Genomic DNA, 22410 nt, shown 5'->3' on the forward strand with positions numbered 1-22410 from the left:
TAAGGATACTTTTAACTATTCTACAGCTTCTGACGAAATCATCTTGTGGTATAATGTAATCCCTTCACTACTGATGGCACTGATCGGTGCAATGTACTCAAACTGCCGTAGGCATCAATCGATTCATCTCCCCCCAAACCTACAGGATGAATCCGGAGAAATTTGTCTTACATAGCACTTCTAATGGGGTCCGATGTATTCATCCACTTAGCATGTCGGTACACCACAACCCATGACAATGTCATAACGTTTCTCTCGATATTATCTGTATTTATAAGTTTTCTTCCAAGTATATCTGTTCGATAGACATATCAGTATTTCCTCTTTAGAATGTTAGTGCCTATATTCTGGATCAGTTTTGCACTGAAATGAATAATTTTAGCCAAGTATTTCTTTAACTTTGGAAACAGAAGACAATATACGTGGTAAAGGAACTTCCCACCAAAATACGTTCAGTGATTTTATATATATATATATATATATATATATATATATATATATATATATATATATATATATATATATATATATATTGTTACGGAACAGAGAAAGATAATGTACACTTTAAGCGAGAATACTAAAAATCACTACTGTCCCATAAAGTTCCAGGTTCAAAACAAAGAGTTAGGTAAAATTACAAGTTAAAGTTTAATGCTCAAACTAACAAAAAAACATTCAGGACTCATAAGGATAATGTAATGGCAAAAAACAGGTTAAATATATGGTTAACTGCAATAGCTTCTATTAACACGAAATTAGCAAGAGTAAATTTATCTAAGTCAGCCCTGATAAAATGAAAATACACTGGGTAATGCTCAGTTAATGCAAGATAAATTATTACAGATACAAACTATTATTAATGATAGCTGACAATAAGAACTTTACATGAATTACAAAACCTTACTAGGCCTAAGAATCAACCTTATGCTACACAGTACAAGAAAAAATGCAACAACAGTTATACTCAAATTACACACAGCTGCTAGATGGTTGGAGACTTTCTGAACACCCACAATAATAATAACTGTACAGGGGAGGACAGAGATGTGAACAAAATGAGGAGTAGATCTAAGTGGCAATGATGCAGAGACTGAGCTCATTATATAGGGGCCAGCAGAGCTTGATACAACTTGTAAGAAGGACGTGCAAATGAAGCCATGGGGACAAAGAGCTGAAAATCCTGCTCTGAACAAAAGAAAGGACGACTTACTCTACTATAACGGTAGAAGGGGGGGACTGAGGCAGAACACGCTCATGATCAAACATGCACCATACGGTGCGTTAAAATTACACAAAGGATGATGAAATCATAGGCTATGTAACACCTCCCCACAAAGAAAAAGAAATTTACAAAGGAAATTTCTTATTACTCTAAAACAATCTGTCTAAAGTCTAGATAGTGTTACAAAACATGAGATCTCCCTAGCACGTTCAGTCATAGGTACTTGCCAGTATCCCTTTAACAAATCAAACTTACTTATGTACCTAGCCTTTCCGATCTTATCTATGCAATCTTCCACACGAGGGAGAGGGTAAGTGTCTGTTTTGGTTATCTGATTAACACGTCTGTAGTCGATGCAAAGCCGCTGTGACCCACCTGGCTTAGGGACTACAGTGACGGGAGAACTCCACTCGCTCTAACAGGGCTCAATCATCTTGTGGTCCAACAGGTAGCCAAGCTCCTTCTGGATGAGAGGAACTTTCACTGGGTTCACACGGTAAGGAGGCAATTTAATTGGCTTTGCGTCTCCAACATCGACATCATGCATCAACACAGTGGTTCTTCCTGGAGTAGCACGGAACACTTGCGGGTACTCCTGCAGTAATACCGAAAACTCCTGCCTTTCCTTGGGAGGTAGATGAGAAAGCTTAGTCTGGAGATCATTCATGATATAAGGATTCTTCCCCAAACTATCACTCAGGCACATACTGCATGGGAGAGCTTCACTTGCAGACTCGGGTGGAACAGCTACAGTGCAGACTGGATTATTTTCATCCCGCCTGTGATATAACTTTAGCATGTTGATGTGATATAGTTGCTTGTTCTTTCTATGATCTGGTGTGGCGATGACATAGTTGACATCACTGAGTTTCTTCTCCACGAAATAAGGACCACTAAACTTGCCTTGAAGAGGTTGCCCATGCACCGGTAGCAGAATCAAAACCTGATCTCCTGGCTGAAAGTGGTGTAACCTGGACTTCTTATCATACCAAGTCTTCATCTTCTCCTGAGCAGCTCCTAAATTCTCTCTCACCAACTGTAAAGCAGTGGACAGCGGTTCTTTGAACTTCATCACATACTCCATCAGGTTGACGTCATCTTCCTCCGACAGCCAGCATTCCTTGAGTAGCTTAAGGGGTCCTCTTACTTCATGGCCAAACAAAAGTTCAAAAGGTGAGAAGCCCAGTGATTCATTTGGAGATTCTCTTGCAGCAAATACAACGAATGGAAGACCTTTATCCCAGTCTTTCTGATGTTCCAAACAGTATTTCTTGAGCATCGATTTGAGTGTTTGATGATATCTCTCCAACGCTCCTTGGGTCTGGGGATGGTAAGCTGAAGACGTGATTTGGGTGATGCCCAACTCTTTCAGAGACTGCTTGAAAACATTTGACATGAAATTACTTCCCCGGTCTGACTGTACCTCCTTCGGCAGACCAAACTTTGTGAAGAACCCTAGCATTTCCTTAACCACGTTCTTTGCTGAGATTTTTCTAAGTGGAATGGCTTCAGGATAACGAGTAGCCATATCAATCATGGTCAACACATAAGAAACTCCTGAAGAAGTCTTAGAAAGAGGGCCCACAATATCCACCAACACACGGGTGAAAGTTGCCTCAAAAGGAGGAATGGGAACTAGAGGTGCAACCTTTTTGGTTTGATTACACTTCCCCACAACTTGACAGGTGTGACAAGACTTACAATACCAGGAAACATCCCTGAAGATACCTGGCCAGTAGAAGTGTTTCAAAATGCGTGCCACAGTCTTCCTCACTCCAAGGTGTCCTGCCAAACTGGAATCATGAGCCACTCTAATGATATCCTGCCTACAAACACGAGGGATGACAACTTGATGTACAACCTCCCATTCACAGTCGGCTGATGCTGTTCGGGGTCTCCACTTCCTCATAAGTACTCCTGACTTTATATAATAACAAGTAGAAGCACCAGCTGACTCTTCCTATTATAAGCAGAGTTAGCTAGACCTTTCAACTCAGGGTCAGCAACCTGCAACTCAACCAACTCTTGACGAGACAAATTATCAACACTACGCGGTACTGCCTCATCTGGTGAGTGGTCCAAATTAGCAAGAAAAGTGTCAGCTAGGATAACATCATCATCATCATTATCCTCTAAATCACCAGTAACTTTAGACTTAGCCCTAGTGACAGCACATGCAGGGAACACATCAGGGACATCACAATCCTGGGTCGCAGCCACTGGCTCACTAGACAACTGAGGAGCTGGACACACTTGACTTCCACCAATATCATTTCCAAGTAAGAAAGTTACACCTAACATTGGGAGTGTCTCAACCAACCCAACCATAACGGAACCATTAACAAAACCAGACTCTAAATTCACTCTGCACAGAGGGACAGAGAAGTAATTATTCCCTACACCTTGTAAGATTACAGTTTCATTAGAAGAATTAACATTAGAGCCTAGAACACTGGTCAGCATAAGGGATTGGCAAGCACCTGTATCACGATATATTTGAACCGATTTCCTGTCATTCCTGTCCAGAGGACTGACAAAACCATCAGACAGGAAATTAGCACATGAACTCTTGAGAGTGTCACCCACGTCACTGCTCAAAAGAGGAGCTCCATCATGAGAATTTAAGTTACCCCTCAAATCAGGTTCAGTTAACTCAGTTAAAGAATTCTGTGAACTCTCAAGAGTGGACACTAGACCAATTGACTGAATATTTAAAGACTCCTTTTTGTTCACATCACGCTGTCTCCTGAAACATTTCTCCGTAGTATGACCAAGCTTACTACAATAAGTACATTTACTTTTCTGAAATCTAGAGGTGAAGCTGGTATTTACTTCCTGAGAAACATCATCTTTATTCTCTTTCCTGTTACCTGTACTCTGAGTAGAGGCAACGTACTTACTCTCAGCTTTCCCTTTTTCTCTAGAATATCTCTTGTGAGTGAGAAGATATTTATCAGCTAAAACTGCAGCATCAGACAAATTATTTATTTTTTTCTCATCAAGATATAGGCTTACATCTTTACTAATACACCTTTTGAAGTCCTCCAGCAAAATCATCTGCTTAAATTTACCAAAATCAGAATCCACATTCTTAGAATTTAACCACTGCTCTAACAGATCTTCCTGATTTTTGCATACTCAACATGGGATTGCTTATCTTGCTTATAGGTTGTCCTAAATTTTACTCTATAGGCTTCAGGAACAAGCTCATAGGCCTTAAGAATCAAGCTCTTAACTACATCATAATTATCACATTGATCCTGAGGCAAAGATGCATAAGTTACTTGAGCTTTACCGGTGAGAACAGTTTGAAGGAGTACTGGCCAATTCTCCTTGGGCCAATTAAAACCTGTAGCTACCCTCTCAAACAACTGAAAATACTTTGTTAAATCAGTTTCATTAAAAGGAGGGACAAGTTTAACATTTTTAGCCACATCAAAATCATCGGAGCTAGATGATCCAGTTCCACCTTGTTCCATGCGATACTCATGGTCTGCCTGAATTCTAGCAAGTTCAATTTGTGCCTGAGCCTGTACCTGTGCCTCTTGAATACGAGCATTTGCCTGAAATTCAGCCTCCTTAACACAAGCCTCCTTAGCCTGAGACTCAGCCTCCTTAGCACGTGCTTGAAATTCAGCTTCCTTCACACGAGCCTCCTGCAGGGCTAGATGTAACTTAGCTATTTCAATCTGTGTTTGCTCATTTGGAGGAGTTACATTAAACAAGCTTTCATTAATCATGTCAACAATTTGATCTTTAGAATGATGAGAGAGAACAGCAATTCCCAATTGTTGAGCAACAAGCTTAAGTTCATTCTTTGTTCTGTTTTCTACATCACATACTGTTTGCACATTTGACAAAAAATCTTAAGCTTCATCAAGTGTAGTAATAGTAGACATCATGAATAAGTAACAGTCACAAAATATCAAGCAATATCCTTATGATAATATCCCGAATATCCTGGTAAGGTCGCCAAATTTATGTTACGGAACAGAGAAAGATAATGTACACTTTAAGTGAGAATACTAAAAATCACTACTGTCCCGTAAAGTTCCAGGTTCAAAACAGTTAGGTAAAATTACAAGTTAAAGTTTAATGCTCAAACTAACAAAAAAACATTCAGGACTCATAAGGATAATGTAATGGCAAAAAACAGGTTAAATATATGGTTAACTGCAATAGCCTCTATTAACACGAAATTAGCAAGAGTAAATTTATCTAAGTCAGCCCTGATAAAATGAAAATACACTGGGTAATGCTCAGTTAATGCAAGATAAATTATTACAGATACAAACTATTATTAATGATAGCTGACAATAAGAACTTTACATGAATTACAAAACCTTACTAGGCCTAAGAATCAACCTTATGCTACACAGTACAAGAAAAAATGCAACAACAGTTATACTCAAATTACACACAGCTGCTAGATGGTTGGAGACTTTCTGAGCACTCACAATAATAATAACTGTACAGGGGAGGACAGAGATGTGAACAAAATGAGGAGTAGATCTAAGTGGCAATGATGCAGAGACTGAGCTCATTATATAGGGGCCAGCAGAGCTTGATACAACTTGTAAGAAGGACGCGCAAATGAAGCCATGGGGACAAAGAGCTGAAAATCCTGCTCTGAACAACAGAAAGGACGACTTACTCTACTATAACGGTAGAAGGGGGGGACTGAGGCAGAACACGCTCGTGATCAAACATGCAGCATACGGTGCGTTAAAATTACACAAAGGATGATGAAATCATAGGCTATGTAACAATATATTATATATATATATATATATATATATATATATATATATATATATATATATATATATATATATATCATCAGCCATTACAAGTTCACTGCTGAACAAAGGCCTCCCCCAACCTTCTTCACGAATTCCTTGACTGAGCCAATCTTTGACACGGTTTCCCAGCAACATTCTCTATCTCATCTCTCCACCTCCTGTCTGGCCTTTTTCTGCTACCCTTACAATCTCTTGGTGTCCAGTCAATTAGCATCTTGCTCCATCTGTTATCACTTATTCTTGCCACAAGGCCTGCCCGCCTCCATTTCTGTTCTTTTATAACTTCTATAATACCTTTGACTTAAGTCTGCTCTCTCACCCAAGTTGATCTTTTCCTGTCTCTTAAAGATATTCCCAACACTTACCTTTCCTTTGCTCTCTGAAAACGGATTAATTTATTTTGCATCGATTTTGTCACTTTCCAGGTGTCACAACCATACATCATATCTGGAATTATACATTCGTTATGTACGTTTCGTTTGTTACAAACTGGCAAGCTGCTTTTCATGATGTCTCCACGTTTACCGAAATCTTTCCATCCAACTGTAATGCGTCTTTTTAATTCGCTCTCATGATCTTTCGTTAATTTTAGTACTTGCCCCGAGTAATTGCACTCCTCGACTTCCTCAGGAATTTCTTCACTTATTCTGATGGCGCTCTTTGGTGTTTGTGGATTAAACATTAGTTTTACTCCGGTTCATTTCTAGCCCCACTTTGAGAATTTCTCTGTTCAGGTCATTTAACATTTCTTGCAATGTGCCTGCTGTTTCTGAGATTAGGACAATGTCATCTGCAAATCTTAAATGGTTTAGCTTTTCTCCATCTATGTTAACTCTTTTGTTTTCCCAGTCTAGCTTTCTGAAAATACTTTCTAGGCATGCTGTAAATAATTTTAGTGAAATTGTATCTCCCTGACGTACGACCTTCTCACTCTTAATTTTTTTAAGGGTCCTTATGTAATTTAACTGTAGCAGTTCCCTGTTTATATATGTTTTCAAACAGTTTTACGATATTCTCATTCACTCCTTGTTCTCGCAATGAATTTATAATTGGTATGTGCTCCACCGAATCGAAAGTCTTTTCGTACTCAACATAACCTAAACACAGTGGTATGTTACATTCTGTAGTTTTCTCAATTAGCTGATTCACTGTATGTAGATGATCAGTAGTCAAATACCTGCATCGGAATTCTGCCTATTCAGGAGGTTGGTTTTCCTCCAGGTTTCTTGTAATTCTGTTCGTGAGGACTATAGTGAAGAGTTTGTACATGGCTGATAATAAGCGAATAGGTCGATAGTTACTAAGATCTTTTGAGTCGGCTTTTTTGTAAAGAAAGATAACTATTGCATTACACCATGTTTTGGGAATTTTCTTCTTTTTTATACATTGAGTAGATAAGTGAGCAAGCCTGTTTTGTACTTCTACTCCTGCATCCAATAGTAAATCTCCTAGTTCCATCTTCTTCCGGAGCCTTCTCTCTTTTCATATTTTTTAGAAAAATATTTACTTCGTCTGGTGTTACCTCAGGCACTTCACTTGTGTCAACTGAAAAATTAGCTATTAGTACTACTGTTACTTTATATATATATATATATATATATATATATATATATATATATATATATATATATATATATATATATATATATATATCAAGCAGTGTACGAGTATGTGTCTGTCTATACATTTGTTTGTTCGTTTCTTTCACGAAAGCGGTAATAGATATCGACCTTTTTTTTTTTTTTTTTTTTTTAACTGGGATGGGGTAATGCTTGGGAGTATCATAATAATATGAAACAAAAATTTTGGCAATAGCGCCCAACACGACAGTGCGAATTTTCGGAAATCACGACGAGCGGAGATATTCGCATGGAAAAGTCATTATCTCACCTTTCTGGTCAAAATCGGACCTTGTGGTCACAAAACTTTGGGGTATGGTTGATAGTTGGGTTACAGACGACAGCACTCATGATCAGAATAAAATATTCCAATCTTAACTTTTCCACAGGCACCAAGGTGAGACATCCACAAGTTTTTGCTGGGCATTCACTAGTGTGTGTGTATATATATATATATATATATATATATATATATATATACATGTTACGGAACAGAGAAAGATAAAAATCACTACTGTCCCGCAAAGTTCCAGGTTCAAAACAAAAGAGTTAGGTAAAATTACAAGTTAAAGTTTAATGCTCAAACTAACAACTAAACATTCAGGACTCATAAGGATAATGTAATGGCAAAAATATGTTAAATATATGGTTAACTGCAATAGCCTCTATTAACACGAAATTAGCAAGAGTGCCCCTCCCCGGAAAACAACTAACTAAAAAAACAAACAAGAAGCCTCGGACAAGGACTGACCAAACGATGACGACCCAGGACCGGACAAAGGACTTGGTAATGAGTACATGGAATGTAAGAGGAGCAAATGATGAGGTGAAAGAGAGAGAGATTGTCCAGGTGCTTGAGGATGCGAAAGTGGATGTATGTGGAATAACTGAAACAAAATGGAGAGGAGAAAGTGTGAGAGAATGGGAGTATGGATGGGGTATATGTGCAGGAGTAGATGAGAATGAGAGGGCAAAGGAAGGAGTGTGTATAGTTGTGAGTAAAAGATGGAAGAAGAGCATAAGACAGTATGGATCAGTTGGGTCAAGGATTGTGTGGGTAAAGTTGAAAGTTGGAATACAAATGTGGGCGATTGTGTGTGTGTATGCACCAACGCAAGATCGTGCTAGAAGAGTGAGAGAAGAGTTCTGGACAAATGTGGAAGTGTGCATGGAAAAGTTTGGAAGGAATGAGAGAGTGTTTTTGATTGGTGATATGAATGGTAAAGTTGGTAATGTGAAGGTGGATGGAATAGTTGGTGAGTGGGGTGTGCCTGCTGAGAGAGATGAGAATGGGAGTGCGTTAGTGGACATTTGTGCTGGGAGGGGGTTGGTGATAGCCAATACCCTCTTCAGGCATAAAATGATCCACAGGTATACATGGCGAGTGATGAGAAGGGTGGGTGGTGAACTGAATGAAAGGAAGGCAATGATTGATTATGTGTGTGTGGATGAAAGGATGCGAAGATGTGTAAAGCATGCAAGAGTGTATAGAGGTTGGGGGAGTGGACTTTCTGACCACTACTTGGTGGTGGCCAGAATTAGGATGCAAGTAACATGGAGGAATAGAAGAAGGGAAAGACGAGAGGAAGGAGTAGTTGCAAGGAGAGTGGAAAGGTTACAAGAGGATGAGAAAAAGGCAGACTATAAGAGAGAAGTGGAGGAACGATTGGGCAAATATGAATTGGAGCAGATGGGAGACGTGGAAGGTATGTGTAAGATATTTACAGAAGAAATATGTGCAGCATGTGATGTGGTGTGTGGAAGGAAGAGAAGACGGAGGGGGGTGCAAGGAACAGCATGGTGGACTGAAGAGGTGAAACAGGCTGTGGCACAAAAGAAGAAAGCATACAATGAATGGATGAGAAATAGGGGCGTGGAAGAAGTTGAAAGGCAGAAGAGAGAGTTATATGTGGAAAGGAAGAGAGAGGTGAAAAGAATAGTAAGAGAGAGTAAGAAGAGAGTGGATGAGGAATTTGGAAGGAATTTGAGTGTAAAATGGAGGGACTGTAAGAAAATGTTCTGGAGAGAAGTGAAAAGAGTAAGACAGGGTGGAAGTGAAGTTAGCAGGGGAGTGAAAGATAAAAATGGTAGATTACTAGTGGAGAAGGGAGAAAAAGTGAGCAGATGGAGAGAACACTTTAAGGAATTGTTGAATGTAGAGGATGGAAGTAATGCGAGTATAAGTGGCTGGGGAATGGCTGGGAGAAGGAGGGAGGTGAGAAGACAGGAAGAAATCAGTAGGATAGAAGTTGTGGAAGCAATGAAGAAAGTTAAATCGGGGAAAGCCCCAGGAATTGATGGAGTGTGTGGTGAAATGCTGAAGCATGGGGGAGAGATAATAGTAGAATGGATGTGGAAGATGTGCAGATTGGCCTGGGAGGAAGGTAGAGTCCCGGAGGATTGGAAGTCAGGTATAATTATTCCCTTGTACAAAGGAAAAGGGTAAAAAGAAGTGTGTGGTAATCATAGGGGCATTTGTCTTCTTAGTATAATAGGAAAAGTGTATGGTAGGATACTTATAGACAGAGTTAGAGAAAGAACAGAGAAATTAGTTGGAGAAGAACAGGGAGGCTTTAGGAAGGGAAAAGGTTGTGTAGATCAGATATTCATTCTTAGATCTTTAGTGGAAAAGTTTCTAGAGAAGGTTAAGAAGTTGTATGCGGCTTTCATGGATTTGGAGAAAGCATATGACAGGGTGGATAGACAAGGATTGTGGAAAGTGTTAAGAATATATGGAGTAGATGGGAAGTTGTTGAATGCTGTGAAGAGTATGTACGATGGTGCGAAGGCTGCAGTGCGTGTGGATGGTGAACTAAGTGAATTTTTCTCTTTGAAAGTTGGTTTGAAACAGGGATGTGTCATGTCTCCATGGTTGTTCAATCTGTACATGGATGGGGTAATAAAAGAGGTACAAGGTAGGGTAGTGGATGTTGGAGTGGCCCTGGTGAGAGAGGATAGTGTTTGGAAACTCCCTGTACTGTTGTTTGCAGATGATACTGTGTTGTTGAGTGAAGACGAAGGGGAGCTGCAAGGCTTGCTGGATGAGTTTGAGAGACTGTGTAAGAAACGGAACCTAAAGGTGAATGTAGGGAAGAGTAAAGTGATGGTCTTTGAGAGAGGTGAAGTTAGTGAATGTACAGTGAGGTTGGATGGTGAGGAATTGGAAAATGTGAGTACGTTTAAGTATTTGGGTAGTGTGATGAGTAAGGATGGAGGTTTGGAGGGTGAAGTGCTTGAAAGGGTACAGCAGGGAAGAAAGGTTGCTGGTTCCTTGAAAGCAGTGATAAGAAACAGGGAAGTGAGCATGGAAGTGAAAAAGTTACTACATGACAGTATTGTGATACCAACTCTAACGTACGGTAGTGAAGCTTGGACATTGTTGGAAGGACACAAGTCAAGAGTGAGAGCAGTGGAAATGAGTTATTTAAGAGGAGCCTGTGGAGTCACGAGGAGAGACAAGCTGACGAATGAGGATATAAAGGAACGTTGTGGTGTGGATGTGGATGTGATAGGAAGCGTTATGAGGAACACACTGAGGTGGTTTGGCCATGTGGAGAGGATGGAGGGTGAAAGACTGACGAAGAGAGTGTATGTGAGTGAGGTGGAGGGGGAAGAGGGAGGGGGAGGCCGAGGATGAGATGGAGGGATGGGGTGGAGAGGTATATGAGAGAGGGGGGTGTGAGTTGGGAGCAGGGCAGTGAAATGGCGGGGGACAGGGCGACTTGGAGGCGATTTGTTTGTGGCCACCCCAAACGGGATTGAGGCGTCTGGCAATAGATAGATAGATAGATAGAAATTTATCTAAGTCAGCCCTGATAAAACGAGAAAACCGGATAATGCTCAGTTAATGCAAGATATATTATTACAGATACATAATATTATTAATAATGGCTGACATCAAAAACTCGACATGAATCACAAAAACCTCACCAGGCCTACGAATTAACACCTTATGCTATACAGTACAAGAAAAAATACAACAACACTTATACTCAAATTATAGAGCAGCCAGATGGTTGGAGACTTCCTGAGCACTCACAAAAATAATAACAACTGTACAGGGGAGGACAGAGATGTGAACAAAATGAGGAGTAGATCTAAGTGGCAATTAATGCAGAGACTGAGCTCATTATATAGGGGCCGGCAGAGCTTGATACAACTTGTAAGAAGGACGTGCAAATGAAGCCATAGGGGACAAAGAGTTGACACTCCTGCTCTGAACAACAGAAAGAACGACTTACTCTACTATAAGGGAGGACAAGGGGGTAGTGAGGTAGAACACGGAAGCTTGGTCACTATGGAAGCCACGAGGCGAATCGTGATCAAACATGCAGCATACTGTACGTTAGAATTATACAAAGGATGATGAAATCATGGGATGTGTAACACCTCCCCACAAAACAAAACAAAACAAAAATTAACAAAGGAAATTTCTTATTACTCTAAATCAATCTGTCTAAAGTCTAGATAAGCAATCTGCAATAACATTTTCTTTCCCCTTGACATGTTGTATGTCTAATGAATACTCCTGAAGAAGCAGACTCCATCTTGTCAATCTCTGATTTTTATCTTTAAATTTACTAAGGAATTTCAGTGGGTTATGATCTGTATAAATGACTATGGGGTCAAAACCAAAACACAAATAAAATGAAAACTGCTGTAAACACAAAATCAAGGCCAAAAGCTCTTTCTCAATAGTTGAGTAGTTCTTTTGAGGTGGAGTGAACCTCTTACTGTAATAAGATACAGGGTGTTCAATACCCTGATCATCCTCTTGCAGCAAAACAGCCCCAGCTCCTGTATCACTTGCTTCAACAGCCATCTTAAAAGGCTTAGCAAAATTTGGAGTAGCGAGCACTGGCTGACTTAATAGGATAGCTTTAAGTTTGCTGAAAGAGGATTCACAGTTATCGGTCCAGACAAATTTAACTCCCTTTTTCAGTAGGTCTGTAAGTGGTGATACAAGAACTGAAAAGTTAAGAACAAATCTCCTGTAATAACCTACCATTCCCAAAAATCTTTGTAGCTCTTTCCTACTATTAGGTCGGGGAAGATCACTTATAACCTGAACCTTAGCTTCTGGTGGTGCAACAGGTCCATCACCAATTACGTACCCAAGGTACTGAACTTTAGCTTGACCAAACTCACACTTTGATAAATTACCTACAAGATTAGCCTGAACCAAATCCTCAAGAAATTTACTGACATGGCATAGGTGATCTTTCCAGTTGTCACTGAAGATTAATACATCATCAATATAAACAACACACCCTGCCAAACCCTCTGTTACAACATTCATGAGCTTCTGAAAAGTGGCTGGTGCATTCTTCATACCATATGGCATTACAGAACATGCAAAAGTCTTTCTTAGTTTTACAAAACATGAGATCTCCCTAGCACGTTCAGTCATAGGTACTTGCCAGTATCCCTTTAACAGATCAAACTTACTTATGTACCTAGCCTTTCCGATATTGTCTATGCAATCTTCCACACGAGGGAGAGGGTAAGTGTCTGTTTTGGTTATCTGATTAACACGTCTGTAGTCAATGCAAAGCCGCTGTGACCCACCTGCCTGAGGGACTAGAGTGACAGGAGAACTCCACTCGCTCTGACAGGGCTCAATCATCTTGTGGTCCAACAGGTAGCCAAGCTCCTTCTGGATGAGAGGAACTTTCACTGGGTTCACACGGTAAGGAGGCAATTTAATTGGTTTTGCGTCTCCAACATCGACATCATGCATCAACACAGTGGTTCTTCCTGGAGTGGCACGGAACACTTGCGGGTACTCCTGCAGTAATGACGAAAACTCCTGCCTTTCCTCGGGAGCTAGATGAGAAAGCTTAGTCTGGAGATTATTCATGATATCAGGATTCTTCCCCAAACTATCACTCAGGCTCATGCTGCATGGGAGAACTTCACTTGCAGACTCGGGTGGAACAGCTAGAGTGCAGACTGGGTTATTTTCGTCCCGCCTGTGATATAATTTAGCATGTTGATGTGACAAAGTTGCTTGTTCTTTCTACAATCTGGTGTGGCGATGACATAGTTGACATCACTGAGTTTCTTCTCCACGAAATAAGGACCACTAAACTTGGCTTGAAGAGGTTGCCCATGCACTGGTAGCAGAATCAAAACCTGATCTCCTGGCTGAAAGTGGCGTAACCTGGACTTCTTATCATACCAAGTCTTCATCTTCTCCTGAGCAGCTCCTAAATTCACTCTCGCCAGCTGTAAAGCAGTGAACAGCCAATCTTTGAACTTCATCACATACTCCAGCAAGTTGACGTCATCTTCCTCCGACAGCCAGCATTCCTTGAGTAACTTAAGGGGTCCTCTTACTTAATGGCCAAACAGTAGTTCAAAGGGTGAGAAGCCCAGTGATTCATTTGGAGATTCTCTTGCAGCAAATACAACGAATGGAAGACCTTTATCCCAGTCTTTCTGATGTTCCAAACAGTATTTCTTGAGAATCAATTTGAGTGTTTGATGGTATCTCTCCAACGCTCCTTGGGTCTGGGGATGGTAAGCTGAAGACGTGATCTGCGTGATGCCCAACTCTTTCAGAGACTGCTTGAAAACATTTGACATGAAATTACTTCCCCTGTCTGACTGTACCTCCTTCGGCAGACCAAACTTGGTGAAGAACCCTAGCATTTCCTTAACCACATTCTTTGCTGAGATATTTCTAAGTGGAATGGCTTCAGGATAAAGAGTAGCCATATCAATCAGGGTCACCACATAAGAAACTCCTGAAGAAGTCTTAGGAAGATGGCCCACAATATCCACCAACACACGGGTGAATTGCGCCTCAAAAGGAGGAATGGGAACTAGAGGTGCAACCTTTCCGGTCTGATTACACTTCCCCACAACTTGACAGGTGTGACAAGACTTACAATACCAGGAAACATCCCTGAAGATACCTGGCCAGTAGAAGTGTTTCAAAATGCGTGCCACAGTCTTCCTCACTCCAAGGTGTCCTGCCAAACTATAATCATGAGCCACTCTAATGATATCCTGCCTACAAACACGAGGGATGACAACTTGATGTACAACCTCCCAATCACAGTCGGCTGATGCTGTTGGGGGTCTCCACTTCCTCATAAGTACTCCTGACTTTATATAATAACAAGTAGAAGCACCAGCTGACTCTTCCTCACTGCAAGCAGAGTTAGCTAGACCTTTCAACTCAGGGTCATCAACCTGCAACTCAACCAACTCTTGACGAGACAAATTATCAACACTGCGGGGTACTGCCTCATCTGGTGAATGGTCCAAATTAGCAAGAAAAGTGTCAGCTAGGATAACATCATCATCATCATTATCCTCTAAGTCACCAGTAACTTTAGACTTAGCCCTAGTGACAGCACATGCAGGGAACACATCAGGGACATCACAATCCTGGGCCGCAGCCACTGGCTCACTAGACAACTGAGGAGCTGGACACACTTGATTTCCACCAATATCATTTCCAAGTAAGAAAGTTACACCTGACATTGGGAATGTCTCAACCAACCCAACCATAACGGAACCATTAACAAAACCAGACTCTAAATTCACTCTCCACAGAGGGACAGAGAAGTAATTATTCCCTACACCTTGTAAGATTACAGTTTGATCAGAAGAATTAATATTAGAGTCTAGAACAGTGGTCAGCATAAGGGATTGGCAAGCACCTGTATCACGATATATTTTAACTGATTTCCTGTCATTACTGTCCAGAGGACTGACAAAACCATCAGACAGGAAATTAGCACATGAACTCTTGAGAGTGTCACCCACGTTACTGCTCAAAAGAGGAGCTTCATCATGAGAATTTAATTTACCCCTCAAATCAGGTTCAGTTAACTCAGTTAAAGAATTCTGGGAACTCTCAAGGGTGGACACTAGACCAATTGACTGAATATTTAAAGACTCCTTTTTGTTCACATCACGCTGTCTCCTGAAACATTTCTCCGTATTATGACCAAGCTTACTACAATAAGTACATTTGCTTTTCTGAAATCTAGAGGTGAAGCTGGTATTTACTTCCTGAGAAACATCATCTTTATTCTCTTTCCTGTTACCTGTACTCTGAGTAGAGGCAACGTACTTACTCTCAGCTTTCCTTTTTTCTCTAGAATATCTCTTGTGAGTGAGAACATATTCATCAGCTAAAACTGCAGCATCAGACAAATTATCTAATCTCTTTTCATCAAGATATAGGCTTACATCATTATTAATACACCTTTTGACGTCCTCCAGCAAAATCATCTGCTTAAATTTATCAAAATCAGAATTTACATTCTTAGAATTTAACCACTGCTCTAACAGATCTTCTTTGATTTTTGCATACTCAACATGGGATTGCTTATCTTGCTTATAAATTGTCCTAAATTTTACTCTATAGGCTTCAGGAACAAGCTCATAGGCCTTAAGAATCAAGCTCTTATTTACATCATAATTATCAGATTGATCCTGAGGCAAAGATGCATAAGTTACTTGAGCTTTACCGGTGAGAACAGTTTGAAGGAGTCCTGGCCAATACTTTTTGGGTCAATTAAAACTTGTTGCTACCCTCTCAAACAACTGCAAATACTTTGTTGAATCAGATTCATTAAAAGGAGGGACAAGTTTAACATTTTTAGCCACATCAAAATCATCAGAGATAGATGATCCAGTTCCACATTGTTTCATGCGATACTCATGGTCTGCCTGAATCCTAGCAAGTTCAATTTGTGCCTGAGCCTGTACCTGTGCCTCCTGAATACGAGCATTTGCCTGAAATTCAGCCTCCTTAGTACGAGCCTCCTGCAGGGCTAGCTGTAACTTAGCTATTTCAATCTGCGTTTGCTCATTTGGAGGAGTTACATTAAACAAGCTTTCATTAATCATGTCAACAATTTGATCTTTAGAATGATGAGAGCGAACAGCAATTCCCAATTGTTGAGCAACAAGCTTAAGTTCATTCTTTGTTCTGTTTTCTACATCACACACTGTTTGCACATTTGACAAAAAATCTTTGGTTTCATCAAGCGTAGTAATAGTAGACATCATGAATAAATCACAGTCACAAAATATCAAGCAATATCCTTATGATAATATCCTAAATATCCTGATAAGAGGTCGCCAAATTTATGTTACGGAACAGAGAAAGATAATGTACACTTTAAGTGAGAATACTAAAAATCACTACTGTCCCGCAACGTTCCAGGTTCAAAACAAAACAGTTAGGTGAAATTACAAGTTAAAGTTTAATGCTCAAACTAACAACAAAACATTCAGGACTCATAAGGATAATGTAATGGCAAAAACAGGTTAAATATACGGTTAACTGCAATAGCCACTATTAACACGAAATTAGCAAGAGTAAATTTATCTAAGTCAGCCCTGATAAAATGAGAAAACCGGATAATACTCAGTGAATGCAAGATATATTATTACAGATACAAAATATTATCAAAAATGATACATAAAAACACATGAATCACAAAAACCTCACTAGGCCTACGAATCAACACCTCACGCTATACAGTCCAAGGAAAAAATTTAATAACACTTATACTCAAATTACACAGCTGCTAGATGGCTGGAGACTTCCTGAGCACTCACAATAATAATAACTGTACAGGGGAGGACAGAGATGTGAGCAAAATGAGGAGTAGATCTAAGTGGCAATTAATGTAGAGACTGAGCTCATTATATAGGGGCCAGCAGAGCTTGATACAACTTGTAAGAAGGACGCGCAAATGAAGCCAGAGGGGACAAAGAGTTGACACTCCTGCTCTGAACAACAGAAAGAACGACTTACTCTACTATAAGAGAGGAGGGGGGGAGTGAGGTAGAACACGCTCGTGATCAAACATGCAGCATTCTGTAAGTTAGAATTACACAAAGGATGATGAAATTATAGGTTATGTAACAATATATATATATATATATATATATATATATATATATATATATATTGACAGACGCCTCAATCCCATTTGGGGTGGTCACAAACAAATCGCCTCCAAGTCGCCCTGTCCCCCGCCATTTCACTGCCCTGCTCCCAACTCACCCCCTCCTCTCTCATATACCTCTCCACCCCATCCCTCCATCTCATCCTCGGTCTCCCCCTCCCTCTTCCACCCTCCACCTCACTCACATAGACTCTCTTCGTCAGTCTTTCACCCTCCATCCTCTCCACATGGCCAAACCACCTCAGTGTGTTCCTCACAACGCTTCCTATCACATCCACACACACACACACACACACATATATATATATATATATATATATATATATATATATATATATATATATATATATATATATATATATATTCATTCATTCATCATCCAATCCTGCATTGCCCCATGAGAAGCGTAGGAACCCGGGGCTAGGCAAGTTGGTCCTGACATTTAAGATAAGAGTGACCAGCGTCACTCATCCCTGAGTTGCATTACGTGAGCAATAAACCCCAACCATCCCTTGGTTATAAACCTTCACTAGCTCAATCCGATTGGAGCGCCGTAATTACTCACTAAACCACCAGGCCCCAAAATCTGGTTATGTGGTTATCACCCAGCTTAGTAAATGGTTTCCTGGTGTACAGGAAACCATTTGGCTTGTCACTCAGTATAGGGTCACCCACAGGCAGAAAGAAGAGGAAAGAATGAAGGAAAGAAAGACAGGAAAGGGAGTGTAAAGTCACCCGTAGGCAGAAGGACGAGGAAAAACTGAAGGAAAGAGAGACAAAAGAGGATGGAAGGAAAGCAGGATGGAGGAGAGGAAAGGGAAGACACCCGAGAGCAGCACTACATCGAGTGAGTGGAGTGAGTGAATGTTGCGCTCCCCCACCTACCACACACACACACACACACACACACACACACACACACACATATATATATATATATATATATATATATATATATATATATATATAGATAGATAGATAGATAGATAGATAGATAGAGAGAGAGAGAGAGAGATAGAGATAGATAGATAGATAGATATAGATACATACATACATACATACATACATATCCAACGAAATGTCAGTGAATTTATCCTGTAAGTCTTACAATGACCAGTACTATAGTGCCAATGAAGTTACTTGCTCAAAGGGTACAGGTGCCATTCTGAACTGCTAAATATGAACAAAATGGCCAGTTATGTAGGAATTAACTCCAAGAACTAGGTGTAAAAGAATTCATATGGCTGATATATAATAATAAACAGCAAAGGCTACTTAATGTACATGTTTTAGCAGAAGGAAAGTTCAGTCCCAAAGAAAATACAACAATTTATTTACACACCTTTTGCTTGGCATTAGTTTGGGAAAGACATCTTATGTGGAGTCGCTGGTCACAAGCTACTTGCAAGCTACAGCTATCCATCTCCGTGTACCTTTTGTCCGGGAACCCAACACCAACACCAGCCGGGTGGCGGTGGCCTTCCTGTGGCTGTACGCGATGGTGCTGGGAGTATCTTACAGCTCCAACCTTACTGCCTTCCTCACCGTCACACGTCAACCTCGCACCATTGAGACGTTCAGGGACCTGCATGCCTCTGGCCTAAGTATTGTGGCACTGGGTCCTTACTTTGGCAACCTCATGAAGAGTTCCACGAACATATATCTGAAGGTATGACTCGTGTATTGGTTTTCCCTTGAGGGTCGCAAGTAGAATGAGTTTATCTATGAAATTTCATTACGAATTTTCTTTCCAACTGAGTGTTTTAGTCATATTTCACAGAGTGTAATGTCTTCTTTCATATTCGGGGCCGGATTCAGCAACCTGAAAAAGGGGGGAAGGGGGAACCATTTCCAGAAGTTTGAATTTATGATGACCCATCACGAAATTATTTTTAAAAATGTATTACTAAGCCCCTCTTTTCATTAATATGATTCTATATTACTCAAATAAAATATATATTGCATATATTTTGATAAAAACACTATTTTATTATGAGTTACCACTGTCCTGCTGAAAATGGAGGGTCGTACACCCCTCTTCCCCTCCCCCCCAAAAAAAAAACGAGCCAGATATTCAACTCCTCATATTATATCTAGAAATTATGAAGTGTTATATGGGAGCGTGTAGCTTTAACACAGCCTGAAAATTCAAGAAAAATCTTTATGGCAGAGTAGATTCCTGAAGACTGCAAATCACTAACTTTCAAACTTTGGTCATTATCTGCATTCTCTGTTGTAAACACATAAGAGAGTTATTTGATTTTTATGGGATCGGCTTCATTTTCATTCATTTCATTCATTGCCAGACGCCATGTATCCCAGTCGGGGTGGCCAAGGGCTTAGAGTTAATTGTTTTACAGGGAGGGGCACTAATCCTCCACCAACCCCACTTGACACGTAGGGATGCCAACAGCATCTGGTGTTCCCAGGCGGTCACCCATCCAAGTACTAACCAGACCCAACGTTGCTTTTTCATATTCTGAAAAATAATACACATGCGTTATAAACCCCTTAATACTTGTAATTCGAAAAAAAATCTTTATACCCTAATGTCATCAACAACTTCCACCCATTTTTATATCAATTATGAGGAGTTTATAATGCTATATGTGAAACTGAGAGACAACTGTATAAATGACAAATTTCTTGGTAATTTGAAGTTCTTTGGGCAAGAAACTAAGAGTTGAATTTATAATGCTATATGTGAAACTGAGAGACAACTGTATAAATGACAAATTTTTTGTTAATTTGAAGTTCTTTGGGCAAGAAACTAAGAGTTGAGTTTATAATGCTGTATGTGAAACTGAGAGAGAACTGTATAAATGAAAATTTTCTTGGTAATTTGAAGTTCTTTGGGCAAGGAACTAAGAGAGAAAAATCGGCATTCTGTAACAAACTTTTCTTTTACTGTCTGCAACATTGAATATTACAATGATTTTTATATAGGATGACAAAATGCCCCCCCCCCCTCCAAAAAAAATGAATAAAGAAGTTATATAATTGAGTAAAAACAGAATGTTAACGACAAATGGAATCATTTAATAAAATGTTCATTCTTAAAATCTCAGAATAAAGAAATAATTGTTGTATTTACACTATCTGATGCTAGCAATCTCTCTCTTTTTCTTTATCATTAGCCAACTGATATCCATGTAAAAAATGTGTAAATATGTTGAGATAAACTGAACTAATTGTGACATTGCATGAATAGTTAGTGCAGTGCAAAAAGCATGAAAATCTAGTGGTCCATTATTTGATAAGGTGAAAATAACAAAAATAAATAAATGAAATAATATAATAATAATAATAATAATGATAATAATAATAATAATAATAATAATAACAACAACAACAACAACAACAACAACAACAACAACGACAACAACAAAATCACTGTAAAATTGTCCAAGGACAATTCTGATAAAGACTTTCCACAGCCATTACCTACTATAGTCGCGGCACACGACTCTGAGGCTGATATTAACGTACCTTGGCAACCTACCTTTCAACAATGCGTCCGATTTCGTATCATATTATACACGAATATATTGTACACGAATATATTATACACGAATATTATTATACACGAACATATTATAAACGAATCACATGCGTACCATATTATACACGAAATCGGAAGCAATGTTGATGGGTAGGTTGCCAGGGTACGATAATGACAATCTCAGAGTCGTGTGCCGTGACTACAGAAGCCAAGCTATGAAGGGACCTTGAGGTCAAGGTCACAGATCTTGAGTATGTCACCTTAAGTCATCACTGACTACAAATCCACCAAGTTTGGTGACTCTAGCTTTAATCCCTCATGGAAAATTAGATGACATCCGGAATATCCGGAAAAGTCACAATTATTTACCTTAGGCAATCTCAGAGAATAATCAGTTGACTGGAACCATACTCCTTTCTGCATGGCGTCCGCCTAAGGCTATGTTGTAGTAAAATTTCAGCTTCCTAGCTTGAGTGTTCTTCAGATGGTGTGGCTGACTCATTTTTCTGTGTTCTGGATAGTATCCAGGATCCGGTTGACGGATTGCCACCGCATTTCTCCAAAAGAATCAGACAGCTGTCCAACAAGTTAAGCAAGTTTGACGGATCCAGGCCAATTAGCCTTTGAAATATAGCAACTTTAAAATAGGTAATAATAATTCAAAAATTACAGTAACAATAATAATAACTAATAATAACAACAGTAACAACAAAAACAACAACAACAGCAACAGCAACAGCAATAATAATAATAATAATAATAATAATAATAATAATAATAATGACAACGTAAGAAACCTTCCAACAGGGAAGTCGGAAATTTTAATATTAAAAATCATCATCATCATCATCATCGTCATCATTATCATAATAATAATAATAATAATAATAATAATAATAATAACAACAATAACTAGAACAGTAAAATTGTCTACGGCAATTTTGATGAAAAACTTCCCACGGTCACTGCCTACTAGAAGCCGAACTATAAAGGGACCTTGAAGCCAAGGTCACTTGTACGTGTCACCTTAGGTCATCACAGTGTATATGTCCAACAATTTTGGTGACTTTAGCTTTAATCCATCACTGAAAATTGGGTGATGCTGGGGACATTTGGTAAGTCCCAAATTTTACCCCAGACGATCTTAGATGATCAGTTGACCATCCTCCTTAACGTAATGTGGCCACCTTAGGGCTATACTGCAGGAAAAATTCCAGTTTGCTAGCTTGTGCCATTCTGAGATAGGTCGCCGAAATCCGTTTTTTTTTTTTTTTTTTTACATTCTCAATAATATCCTGTGATCAGGTTGATGGATTCCCATCAT

The 22410-nt window shown here is 39.6% G+C and overlaps 1 protein-coding gene across 1 annotated transcript in view; it reads left to right on the plus strand.

The window, feature by feature from the left end:
• The window catches only part of LOC145397001 (putative glutamate receptor), a 272738-nt gene that overhangs the window by 183823 nt on the left and 66505 nt on the right, over window positions 1-22410 (plus strand). The window contains exon 9 of the mRNA XM_080270225.1: window positions 18944-19253. Coding sequence (XP_080126351.1) covers window positions 18944-19253 — 310 coding nt within the window. The remainder of the gene's footprint in view (window positions 1-18943; window positions 19254-22410) is intronic.

The sequence above is a fragment of the Coenobita brevimanus genome, chromosome 40 (assembly GCF_032717465.1).
Source record: "Coenobita brevimanus isolate Jiangsu-jjx chromosome 40, ASM3271746v2, whole genome shotgun sequence".
NCBI classification, from domain to species: domain Eukaryota; kingdom Metazoa; phylum Arthropoda; class Malacostraca; order Decapoda; family Coenobitidae; genus Coenobita; species Coenobita brevimanus.